At 37.1% G+C, this 13646-nt stretch overlaps 1 protein-coding gene across 1 annotated transcript in view; it reads right to left on the bottom strand.

The window, feature by feature from the left end:
• The window catches only part of LOC6563737, a 60411-nt gene extending 47698 nt beyond the window's left edge, over positions 1-12713 (bottom strand). Inside the window, exon 1 of the mRNA XM_001990546.3 lies at positions 12281-12713. Coding sequence (XP_001990582.2) covers positions 12281-12398 — 118 coding nt within the window. The 5' untranslated portion in view covers positions 12399-12713. The remainder of the gene's footprint in view (positions 1-12280) is intronic.
• Between the last annotated feature and the right edge of the window lie 933 nt (positions 12714-13646).

The raw sequence follows: 13646 nt of genomic DNA, 5'->3' as shown, positions 1-13646 counted from the left end.
TGTTGTGATTCTTTACAGGTGCTTGCGCAGTTAGCTTATGATGATGATGACGATGATGACGACTTATGTCACTCGAGTGTAATTTAGAAGCACTTGAAAAAATGCAGGCAGCCAAGGATGCAGTTGCATTGGCAAGACCCAGAAACTGAAGTACTCGAGTGCTTGAAAGTCTTGCCATGATGCTAATGAAGTGTATGCATGCGAATTTAAGACTATAATAAAACGCTTTCGTCTCACTGGCAGTCATTAAAAATGCTTAAGTGGCATTTGTTGCCTAAGCAACACACAAATACTTATATCTCGTTTGGAATATCAGCTGCATGCAACAGCTAAAATCATGAGTCATGAGTGAGTGTGTGTGGATTTGTGCAAATTACTACACTGCAAAGTCGAAATGTGATAAGTAAGGTGACAGTAAGGTACAGTAAGGTTGTACTTTAAAAATGGAAACCGTATAGTCGACAGTGAATACAAATTGCTATAACGAGCTTGTTACGTTGGTCAGGTCAAGGAAAACCCTTCAGAGCCAAAGGCTGCGTTACTGTATAAATAACATAAACTGTCTTTGTTTGGACACCAGTTTTTGGATTGCTTTGTAGACCTAGAATTTACTCGGTGTGGCTTCGAATATAAGTTAAATTAGTTTATATTATTACAATTAAACACAATAATATTATTAGGCAATTAATATTAAGGGATCTGTTGTACGAATTCGTAGCTAACAGTTTCATTGTTGTGCATGTCCAGTCACAATCTGCTTATTAAAAGGGAAAATGGCAAAATATTTAATTATGCTACTATAACACAGAAACACAATATTTATTAATTCTATACTATGTAAGTACATTTATCATAAATAATCCTTCTTGCTCGGGTGCTCTCTGTTTGTGGTCCTTTAAGACGGGTTTAATTTCTTAGTCTATCCAAGGATATCATGTTTCTGTTAATTTTTTTTTTTTTTTGAATTCAAAAAATTGTTCTTGCTCAAGTTTGTGAGAGTCAACAAATATATAATAATTTTTTTGGTCAATTCTTCTGCCAGTCTTCACAGCGGAGTGAAGGTATTAAAAATATACCTTTGCACATTAATATAAATGTTCGAGCAAAATGTAATAAAATTGACTTAATGACAACGCAAATAGTCGATAAATTGGCATTTTGTGAACTTGTATACCTCGGTTAAATTCTCAGAAGTCTATAGATAACTGATATGTAGCTGATAAACGGTCGCTATATCAAAGCTTGACCATCAACTATATCTGCCACTTAGCCGAGAAAAATATAAAACAGACTGCGCAAAGTTGCGAAGAGGACAGCCCTCTCAAATAGGCTCAGCTATCAGGCACAAAAAAGGAAGCAAAGAAAAAGTAGCAAAAAAAGTGAAATTGAGGCACCACAAGAAGAATGGGCAGATTTCCACGAAATACACACAGAGCGGAAAAGGAAATGTAATACACAAAAATAAGTGTGTTGGAAAATTTATTTCATCAATTTAGAAGTAAATTGTTTGGAGAATACAATACAAGAGCAGTTACAACACAGGCGCAGTAACAACAGCAGCAACAACAATGGCAGGACTATAAACAGCTTAACTAATACAAGCATACAATTTGACACACAAACACACAGATACATAAAAAGAAGCGGTAAGTTGTTTGGGACAGCAAATAAAAGCGGCTGCGAGTTGAGTTTGTTGTTGATACTGCCAAATATATCGATTATGTTTAAGTCTGTTGTTAAAGCAGCTCAAAATAGGTAAATACATAAATGATATACGAGCCAGAGCCAAACTGAGACACTGAGTTACAGTAAGCTATGGCAACAGAGACAAATAGCAAATGGCAAACTGCTGCTGCAGCTGCAACAGCAACAGCAACAGCACATTACGCATACGCGGCGTGGGCAACCAGCCAGACTGAGTTCAGGGCCAAACTGAGTTCGCACAGCTTTTGCCAGATAAGCGCGTACATGCAGTTGCTGTTGTAGCTATTGCTGCCGAGTACATGTGTAAATTACGAGTTTCGCACAAAAGTTGCAACAACAACCAGAACAGCTAGAAGAATGGCAGTCAGGCAGTTGCCCTTGCAGCTACAGATATATAGATACACAGATACACGCTACGAAAGTGGCTAAAAGTGTACGTAAAAATGCATGATATATGGTAAATGCTTTGTGGCATTTTTGGCTTAGTTTGCAGCTCTTAACTGACGCTTGTAGCTGCCAGAGTAACTCTCTAATGCTGCGCTCTGCTTCGCCACCCACTGTTGCTTCTAGCCATATCTGCAAGCATAATGCATACAAATTGTGGCATTTTGTGAGCGTATGTATGCATCTGTGTCGGTCTGCACTTAAGCATTGAACATGACATTTAACGATTGTCATTGATAAGGACATTTTGCAGCAGTGTCTCTCTCAGTGTGAAAGCATAAAGTTGCAGTGCTTCAAGTTCAGCCAGCTGGCATTGTGGCCATGACAACTACTTATATATGCAAATCAGGTATAAGAGCAATGCTTAAATATGCAGAATTTATGATGCTTTGACTAAAGTCGAATAAGTATTTTAAACTAAAGATTTTGGTCACTTAAATGATTTTCCTTTTTTACCACATTTTTGTTAGAACTTTTGCTGGCTCATGTCCAAAGTAGCAACAATTGGTGCACACTCTTTGCACATAAATCAGACTGAAAATTGAGCAGCCACAGAAATAAATATGCACATAAATAGACTCTGCCAGCCAGAGGCCAACGCAACACCGAATGCCACAAAAAAATCTTTGAACCAGTGGGATCCACAACTCGACAACTTCTGTGTAATAGAAATTGTAAACTTAAATTGAATTATCTTTTGACCGAGGCACAATTTAAAAATTACTCGCTTGGAAAATTCAATCAACAAGCGGGCAGTGCCCAACGACAACGACAACGACAAGGATAACAAAAACAACATCAACGAAAGAAACGAGCTCACCTTTCACCCAAACTGGCCGCCCATTCTCTAAGTGTGGCTCGCAAGTAAATAAGTAAAATAAAACAGCAGCAATTGCGGCTGAAAGCAATTTTGTAGGCACCCACATACTTACATACGCACACATACACACACTCGCTCACTCGAACACCCAAAAATTACCTTTAAGAGGCAGCCAAAAATGCTTCAGATACCGTCAAGTTCACGCAAAAAAAAAAAAGAAAAAATAAATAAAATGTACACATTTTTTTCTCCGCTTTAGCTATTCGCAAGGGCTTCAAGGAATTCGGTTGGCTCGGCCCATGCTGGTTATGTTGACTTAAGCTTTAAGCTGCTCAAGTGAAGCGCGTAACGGCAATTTGTGCCCGTTGTTTGCCAACGCTTGGGCGCCGCAGGCCATTCGCACGCATTAGAGCCGCTAAGCAGGCAACGCAACGTAACTCACAAAATCTGAGAATCACTCTGCGAACACGGAGTAACCCAAGCAGCAGGAATGTCTAGCTAAATAAGCATTTTCTTTAAGGCCTCGAGAAGGTGCTTATTAGAGCCAAAAGGCAACGTGTTGTTTGGTTAGATAGTATATAAAATAGTGAGTATCTTTTATATATTGAACAAAGATTACTTTGAGAAATCATCATCAAATATTTATTATCGAATATTTCATAATCTCTCTTTTTTTAGGCCGTGGTTCGATAATCCATCGAAGAGAATGGAAAATAAGCCAAGGATATATAGGAGAAAACTAGTTTATTTTTTGTGGTCCAATCGGCTTCTAACTTAATTGTTACGGATTTAAAAAACATATATGCAATATACATTCGGAAAATTCCATCATTTTAATATTAAGAAGTGTGTTAGGCACAATTTTTTAAATCTTCAAAACTATGTCAATGTCTTAAATTGCTGCTGATTGCTCCTTATCACCGAACAACTCAGAGCAGATGAGAGCAAAAGAAATCGTTGACGTTGCATGTTAACTGTTTGTTAGTTTATTTTGCACTTATTGGGGGACGCCAATTGGGGTGTCGACACACGCAGAGCAACAATTAATAAGTAAGTAATATATGTAGGTCGAATATTAATATTCGTATCGCGCAATTTATATGAACAACGAAAAGAAGTTCATTTCAGTACTTCATTAGTGAAATACTGAAATGATACAACGATATGTAGCTATAGCCGAGACTTCATTCCCCCGATTTTTCGAATGCTCTCATATCTGCAGCAAACAATTTTATTTGCGTATGAGAATCTCATCGAGTTGCTTTTAAGCGCACTTAATCCTGCTTATTTCTACCGCAACAGCAAAACGCGGAAGCACCTGGGACGGGAATAGAGGTGAGTTAAAGTGTGCTCGCATTGCTAAGCTGTCGCTCGATCCCAAAAAGGTATGCCACACACACACACACACACACACACTCGCTCAAATTCATTACATAAGCAATGTCGAGTAATGGCTTTGTCTGTAAGTAGCTTGTGATTGAATTGAGCCAAGAGAGCTAGAACCCAGCCCAGCTGCCAACATCTCATTTGGCCCGCATCCACCTGACAATTGTCGTTGCCAATATAGGTGTGCGTGTGTGCGAGTGCGTATTTATCTCTACGTGCGTGTGTATGGGTGTTAGCTGAAATGAAAAATGAAATCAAAGCATTTAAAGCGCCACATTCGCTGACTTTGAATGTTGCCTGTGACAACGCGTACCCCTTTTTGCAGCGCTCTTCGTCGCCACCATTGGATTAGCGCTTGATCCTTGTTATTTATGTGTTATGCATGTGTCTGAATGCGTGTGTGTGTGTATGTGTGTGTTTGTGTGTATATATATACCACACATATACTCAGAAAATGAAACTCTCGGTACACACGTTGAAATGTGCGCACAATGAAACCTTTTCAATTATTTTTGTTAGCGTTGCTTGGGTTTTCCGTGTGTTTGTTCGATGTGATTGCTATGCACCCAAAAGCCCTGTGTGTACATGGCAACCTGAGAGCAATTCATTTGAGATGTGTGCATGTGTGTGTGTGTGTTGTGTGTGTGTGTTGTGTGCTACTGAGCTAGCTTATAAGCATTGAAAAAAAAGCGTACTCCAACATACATTCGTAGATAGCTATTGTGCTTGCCTCCCTAGCATCTTTGCCATCTAATTATTTAATTCACTTCGCAATTGGAACAAAAAACGGAAACAGAAACCCTTTTCAATGTGTGTTTACCCAGTTAAGTTCAATAGGAAGAATGTTAATTAAATATTTTATAAAATGTCAATTGATATTCTATTTATCAAATCTGAAAATAAAAAAATAAAAAACAGTTCATATTTTACTGAAATCTATTCCATTTCACTATATTAGCTGGCTATTAGATGATAAGTGCAGTTTTTGTCGCCTAAAAGCAATTCGTTGTTATCAATTTCTTGTGTCAAAGTTAAAAAAAAAAAAAAACAGCTCAAATTTTCCGTATCTCTCTTTTTCTTAACATGTATTTTACAAAATGTCAATTGATATTCTATTTACCAAAGCTCAAAGCAAATATTTATTTAAAACCAGTTCATATGACCATGAATTCAATTCCATTTCCATTGCAATATAGCAGCTGACAATTACATGGAAAGTGCAGCATTTGTCGCCTAAAAGCAATTCGATGTAATCATTTGCATTCAACAATATATATATACATATATATATATATATATAGGTTGAACATTAATGTCTTGGGTAAACAATTTTAATTTCAGCATACAGCTTTGGGCTGAGGAGTTTTGCATTTATAATTGCCACAGACAGTGGTTGGAGGTGCTAGTGGGCATGATGGCGGTGCTGGTGATGTGGGTTCAGTCAAGTGCGACATGCAAACCACACTTGTATGCCATTCGATAAAAGACGACAAACGATGGCGCATGCCAGTGTCAGTTGCCTCGAACCGAAACTGCTGGCAAATTATGGTAAAACATACAGTTACGTCGGCTAATAGCCGTGCCTCGAGGCCCCAAGCCGGGCAGACCGGGGCATGGTTGCTGCCTGGTATTGTGGTAGGTGATGGTGCATACGAAACGAGGGCTTGGCATGCCACACAGACGAACAGACTTACAGGCTGACAGACGGACAGATAGACAGCTATACAAATCGGCAGACAGTCAGCCCGGGGTGACTATTTGAAGGCCGGTAACTGGAAGGGGTTGAAGGCGTGTCGTCTGGATTGCATGCCGACTGCCAGACAATGCAAGTGACAGTTTATGGTATGCAGGTATGCAATGCATTTTATTTGCTTTCGATTAGACGTTTCACCCCAGTTTCCCACCGCCCTGCATTGGTGTTTGTTAGCCTTGTTTGTTAGCCTTGTTTATTGCGACTAATTTCGTGTTAAGAAATTTGCAAATAACAGAAGCTTTGACAACGTCCATGCAGCACGTCGTATACTGATTAATGCAGAACAGCCGGAAACATATCGGATACGGTTCCGGTTCTGTTTCTGCTTCTGCTTCTGCTTTGTCCTTCCACTGAGCACTTTTTAATGTCTACCCAAAGGTTTGGGGTGCTGTTAGCATTTCTTTTTTTCGACATTTCGGGCTCTGGGTCTGGGTCTGACTGGCTGTCAGCAACAGCTGTTGTCGATTTTAATATGCACCACTCACACGATGAACTTGAATTTTAAATGTTGCCGCAAATAACATGTTGTGTGTGGTCATTAAATGTCAGTTGAACAAAAACAAAATCCGCTCGCTCTCTCACAAACTACATATTAATAAACCCAAAGGCGCCCTCAATATGACGGCAAACTCCATAACTGTCAGTTTGATGTCTATCCCACGACCGTTAACTGTCAAAGCTGAGTAACATTTTTGAAACCAGAACAATTTTTTCTTCTCTTCTTTCTGTTTGAGATTATAGTTATTACGCGGTCATTTATAGTGTGAACTCATATACATTTTGTAGCGTGTTAATTAGAGGTGATGTTAAGTAATATAAATAAGTTTTGAAGAATGCCAATTAACGTTATTTAAAACAAAATGATTGGCTGGTGTTAAATAGTTGTTACAGGCGAAGTTGATTGGGTTTTAACTATGACGAGTTTAGTTTAGTTTCTCAGGTGCATCGATTTTTTCTTTCAAACCCCATGAATGCAAATATAGTAAGAAATTATTTGGGATTTGTCTGTCTTTAATATTTTAAATAGTCTCTTAGACTCTAGTTATTTTGGTGCAGAGCTTAGCAAAAATTTCATAAAGCAGTAATGGAAAATAATGTTTACTCAGCCTTTGCAAAGCATTTTACCAATATTGAATATGAATTCAAAATCCATTATCACATATGAAACACATTTATTTGCGCTATTTAAAATAGACTGCACCTTTTTATAGCTATTCAGGAGACTACAATTGTGGAAAAGTTTGCACACCATGGTTGATGAGGTGTGGCAAGTCTGAAATTGTTAAGCTACGTGTGCACCACTCGAAAACTATAAAATGCAATATCAACAAACACGCCGGCAGAGGCAAAGAAAAGATACGCACCTGATGATATTGTCACGTTTTGGCTGGTCGCCACAAAAAAAAGAAAGAAACAGTAAAACCAACAGAAATAAAACAAGAAAAACGCGTGCAGGTGTCACACGCTGCGTATGCGCAATTTTCGTAAAGTAGAGTGCTGCAAAATTGTTTTGGCAAATCGAGGCCAAAGCCAAATAAACATAATTTTTTGTTGGTTTCCGGCTATCAACAATCAGGCTAAAAGCCATGTGCAGGTGTAGCTGCCGTTGTATGCTTATTTATGTGTGAGTTTACGAATGTGTGTATTTGTATGAGTAGCATGTGTGTGTGTAACACTGTTTGCATGGCCAGATTCAGATTAAAAATTATGCTTTGTTTGCCAACTGTCAGCACAAAAAACATCAGCGACACCAAAAAAAAAAGCAAGAAGAGAAAAAAAACTTTTTTTTTGGCCCACAATGACAACAAACAAAACAAAAGTTGCCAAAAACTTTTCGCAGGGGCTGTGCTTGTGCTAGTGTGTATATATGTGTGTGTGTGTGTATGTGCCTGTGTGTCTTACCTTGCACTGAAAATATGTGTCAGCTGATGGCCGTCATAGTCGTTATGCCATATACAATAATAATGGGGCTCACTTGACTCAGGAGGCAGCCCAAACATAATCATCTCCATTTTTTTTTTTTTTTTTGCTTCGTACCAATCAGTTTTTTTCTTTATTTCTCTTTCTGTTGTGGCCGTTTTGCAAGTTGAAGTTTATTTTGTAAACATGCCACTAAAAGTTTTCCACTTTCCTCTAAAATACTCAAACCGAATGCCAACACCAGCGACAACGTGTCGCGTTCCCATATAGCTCTCTCTCTCTCTCTCTCTCTGTCTCTCTCTCCCTAGGTTTGCCCGATTTTCTATTTGTTTGTGTGTGTGTGTGTTTTTTTAGTTAATTTAAAAAGTTTTTCGGTTGCTTCTGCTTCTGCTGCTGATTCTGTTTCTTTGCTTTTTATTTTCAGTTATTCCTTTTTTTTTTTTGCTTTTTGGTTTTTGTTTGATTTGCAGCAGTCAGAAAATTGGTAAACGATTCGTCGCAATACTCTAGTTCTTCTTCTTCTTCTTCTTATTTTCCTCTTCATGCTTTACAACATTTTGTAGTTGTGGTTGTGTTTGGCCTGGGAAATGTGACATTTGTGTGCCTTTTATTTTGCCAAGGAATTGCTTTTACAGTTTTTGGTTCGTTTACTCTGCTTTTGGCTGCTGCTTCAACTCTAAAATGTTTCTTTTATTTATGTGCTGTCACTGAAATTGAATTAGAAATCGCATGTTATGCCAGCTGCCCCAGGTAGTCTATCTATTGCTATCGCAATCCCTATCTCTATCTTTATTCCTATTTACCCCCAAACTGCTGGTGCTCTCTGCTTTTATGTGGTATTACGTTTGTTTTATTAAGCTCTAAAGCATTTGGCATTGATGTGGTCACCGCCATATAGCCAAATCCAATATATGACACTCATTCTGATTGTGTATCTGTAAGCGAAATAACTTTGAAGCATTTTGTTTTCGATTGTTTGTCATACATTTAACGATTCTCTTTATATTTTAATACATGTTTACACTTATAATATAGCCGAGGCTTTAATACATTTGATAGTGCTCACTTTTAATAATTTACAATAATAATGCATCCATGGAAACATCAGTGTTGTAATCGACTTCATCGATGCTGAATATAACTTTCTTAACTGATGTGGATTGGCAGAAAAACTTTATATATATACCCATTTACATTATTCCAATCGTCAACTAACCAATATTCGGACCATATTTAAACTATTTTCGCAATTTAAACTTATACAGGTTCTGTTCATTTGAAGGCATAGTTTCGTTGCGAATAATTCAAAAATGTCGCTAGCTTTGATTGCATTGCAACTCAGGCTGCACGTTCATTGTACGCTTTAATTAGATTTCATTTAGAGCATGTCTCCGAGGTGCCCGGTAGCAGCTGTTGGCTGCGCTTTTCTGCCCAGTCTAGTTCCAGGCAACGTGAACACTGACACCGACATAACAACGGACATGGACACGAACGTGGCCTGTTGACAAGAACGTTGGGTCTCTGTCGACATATTTTGCCCATTCCAACACACACCGCCCACACACCATCTCTGCTGCTGTGCTGGAAACTGCAAAAGCAAAAATGGTGAGCTTTTTGCGTGAAAAATGATGAAAAATAATTTGCTAACGTTGAGGACTTAAAGCAAACTATAAGTGGAGCTCGAACGTGCGTTTGACGTGGCCATTTGCAGCACCTTTTTGCCAAGGGATGCCGTCGACGTTGGTTACCTGGTTGCCTGCCCGATTTTGCCAGTGTTTACTCTTTGCTGTTGCTCTCTCTTTCTTTCGCTCCCCTACCTGTCTATGTCACACTCTACCTTATTCAGCAGGAGGTATGCTCGTGTTTATTTAGGTGAAATTTATTTTACTAATTATTATGTAAGCGCGCGAGCTTCGAGCGTTGCGTAATGAAATTAAAGCGATTTTACAAACAAACAAAAATGTGTTGCAATCGCAGATGCTTCAAGCAGACGCAACTAATGCTCTACAACATATATTGTACACTCAATTTATGCTGTATATGATATTATTTGGTTAACTTCATTTTTCCTCACTTCATTTCATTTTACAAATTCCCTGGATGCTTCATGAAAATGTGAACAGCGCAATAAATTTGAGCATATAACGAAAATAAGAGATCAACAACAAAATGCGAGCACAAATTTTTATATAGCACTCTAGGGATAATCAACAGCAGCAGTAGCAGCAGCAGCAGTAGCAGTAGCAACAACACCAGCTAATGTAAAGTCCAACACAGACACATAAAAATGAGAATTTATGCAGCTCGGCAAAAGTGGCCACCGCAGGGATAAGGCAATGGGGCGTGGCTGGCCCATTGCGCACCAATGAGGAAGGTGACGCAGGTGACGCTTTTGGATTTGTGACTACGATGCAGAAAATAAATAAATATATACCGAAAAAAAACAATAACAACAAGAGCAATAAACGAGCGTGGCGCACATGTCGCCTCTTGGACACAAAAAGTTAATAATGAAGTTGTATAAATTGCATAATTTTATATTTATTAATTTAACATTTTCGCTCAGCTCAACTTCCACACAGACAAATGAAACAACAAAAGCGATTACAGCGTTTTTATAAGCTGGCAATAAAAAATATTTTATTCCATTGCACTGTAAAATGCACTTAAATCTAGCATTTAATAATAACCACCATCAATTTAGCATAGTTTAAACCTCGCCATAAAAAAGAGGGGATTTTTTTAATTGTGAAATTGCTCATGAAGAATAAATGAACAAATCAATTGTAGAAAAAGATAAGATTGCAAATAATTGCAGCAAAACTGAAAATAAAAATAAACGTCTTTTTTTTGTTTGTGTGAAACTACCGCAGTTAAAAATAAAGCATATTAAATCGACATGAACAAAATGGATAATATACACAGGCAACAGCTCAGATTTCAATAACAATTATATAATGATTGCATGAAAATAAAAAAAAAACGAATTTTAAATACAATTGAAAACGCTGATAGTTTGTGTTTCAATCCCACTCGAATCTCATTTTTTTCAAAATTAACTTCGTAATGTAACAATTAAAAGTTCGTAATCTTTTTAAAAGAGATTTTAGACATAAATTGAAGTCAAAATTTAACGCAATTTAAAAGATGTTTTATATTTCTATTTTCGTAAGCGCATCACATTTACTTATGCATATTAACATTTTGTTTTTTTGCTCTAAAGTTTTCTTTTCATTCTTCTTTTGTTTTGATTATGGCAAACAAAAAGACCTCGAAAAAAGTTTCAAATGAGCAATTAAAATTTTACGACACTGCTCCTTAATTTAATTTGATATTGCTAATCTTAGACTGAGCCAAGCCATAGAAAAATGTAAAAAAAAAAATAAATAAATTAAGTGAAAGTGTTTTAAAATCACTCAAGATACACAAACTTTAAAGGTCATTCAATAGATTAACACAAACGCAATACAAAAAGAAAGCATAAATTTAAACAAAAATCAATTTAACAATGTTGTTTGTACACAGAGCCACTGTACATTCGGAAAACACACACAACGAGAAACATTTTAATAAATAATATTAATTAAAATGTTGTCAATATGTATTAAAAAGTACGCATGGGACTGTTCAACTTGCAGATACCCTATAGCTGTACATCATCGGATCAAACAAGCAACAATTAATACAATCACAATCTGTATACACATGAAAATATATTTATATTATTATTTTCAAATCTTTATCCATATCCGCTTCGCATGAGTTCAGCATATATTATTTCATCCCTTTCATTCAAACTAAAAACATTATATTTTTCTATGTAATGGATAATCGCAGATATTTTTCAAAAACAGATGGAAATTTGTTTGAACTTGTAAAGGAACACTCATTATATTATTATTATTGAGTCTATACTAAATCCGAGTCGCGTGATTTAAATAATCCTTATATCATCGATTTCATTTAAATTGGGTTAGAGAAACTTAAATAAATGAGACCGTAAATTGTTTTCAACACAGAAAATGGAATATATTTTTGAAATACAAGTGGAAATTTATTAGACAGCTTATCAAGAAATGGGTGGTATTGAAAAAATAATAATAAAATACTAAAGGCATTGCATTTTTTGTCAACTAAAGCTTAAATTCATTTCACTAATCGTTAAATATCCCGTCAATAAATTGCATTTGCTCGCTGTTGTATTTTGAACTATAGATAAACATATATATATATTGACGTATGTATGTGCTTACCTGGCTTATATCCATCGCCATGCTCGTGTGCTTCGATCTCGGTTAGGTGCAGAGTGCCAATGATGAGGCACAAAATAAATGGTGCGCATTTTAGTGGCGGCTTCATGTTGGACCCCATTTCGCTTAGGCGTATTTTTTATTATTATTTTTTTGTTCTCACTGTGCCAAATGGCAAACTCAAATGTAACCCGTAAATTCTCAATGTATGTGCTGTGAGTAGTGTACAGGTCGAGCGGCTACATTGGCATAAAAAATGCAACAAAATTTGCTTCGTTTTATGCAAACATCATTTCAAATATGCACACACTAAACACACAAACACACACACGTGCAGGCAAAATGATTTGCTGGCTTTTTGGGTATGTCCTGGTGACAAATTTCGTGTTCGTTGTTGTTGTGGTTGTTGTTGTTGTTGCTTGCTGTTTTCTTTTTTTATGTTTTATTTTTTTCCCTCAATCCTTTTTGTTGTTGCTTTAATTTTTTCACTTAATTAAAAACTTTTGCGCTGCACATAAATTCATTTTAATATTTACAAACAGTAGCCCTTTTTCAGATGGCGCTCTTGCTGTTTGTTCTTTATGGTGTGTTTGTTTTTGTTGCTCCTGTTATATATGTATACATATATATTATTTTTGTTTTTGTCAAAACACATAACCGTTAAGATGAATTTTTAATGGAATTTGCCGAGGCGACGAAGCAACTTTAGCGGTGCTCCTCACACACGCACACATGCATACTCGCAGTCAGTCCGTGTAAGTTGTTGATGTGTGTATGTGTGTGTTTATAAATATTTAAAATATAACGAGCACGTGTTGCACATATTTCGCTACTTCATTCGAGCTCCAGCAGCTGCTTAAAATTTAATTTTAAATCCTTTTGCCATGTTGACACTGGAATTATGTTTGCCACAGAGTCCCCAAATGTTGTGCTGCAATTAAAGAAAATAAAACAGAGATTCATGCGGTTAGTACAGAAAATTTGTCTTGCTTCACTTTGGGATTCGGACTATAAATAAATGGCCATGCATTATGCCGGCCATTACATAATGCCAGGGAGTATCGAGAAAAACTGGATGCCAATCAATAATGATAGATTAGCTCCGTCCGGCCATCACACACAAAGCTCGTAAATTATATACAAGTCTCGGTCCTGAGCAAGTCTCCTCGCCTAAGCAAATGAATAGCCGAAAAACTTTTCGCACAGCTGTATTAATTGAGTGACCCGCAGGAGAGCGGCAAGAGGAAAAGGATGAACAGCCTGTGAGCCAGCCGCACGTGCCATGTAAACATGCTATATGTAGTTATCCTAGTTATACGCAATCGAAATGTCAATAGGTTCATATTGTGTATGCTCAGGCATACAGAAA

This window comes from Drosophila grimshawi, unplaced genomic scaffold, assembly GCF_018153295.1.
Source record: "Drosophila grimshawi isolate 15287-2541.00 unplaced genomic scaffold, ASM1815329v1 contig_311, whole genome shotgun sequence".
In the NCBI taxonomy this organism is placed as follows: Eukaryota; Metazoa; Arthropoda; class Insecta; order Diptera; family Drosophilidae; genus Drosophila; species Drosophila grimshawi.
Note: the sequence above shows the minus strand (reverse complement) of the source record. Positions and strands in the feature narration are given on the sequence as shown.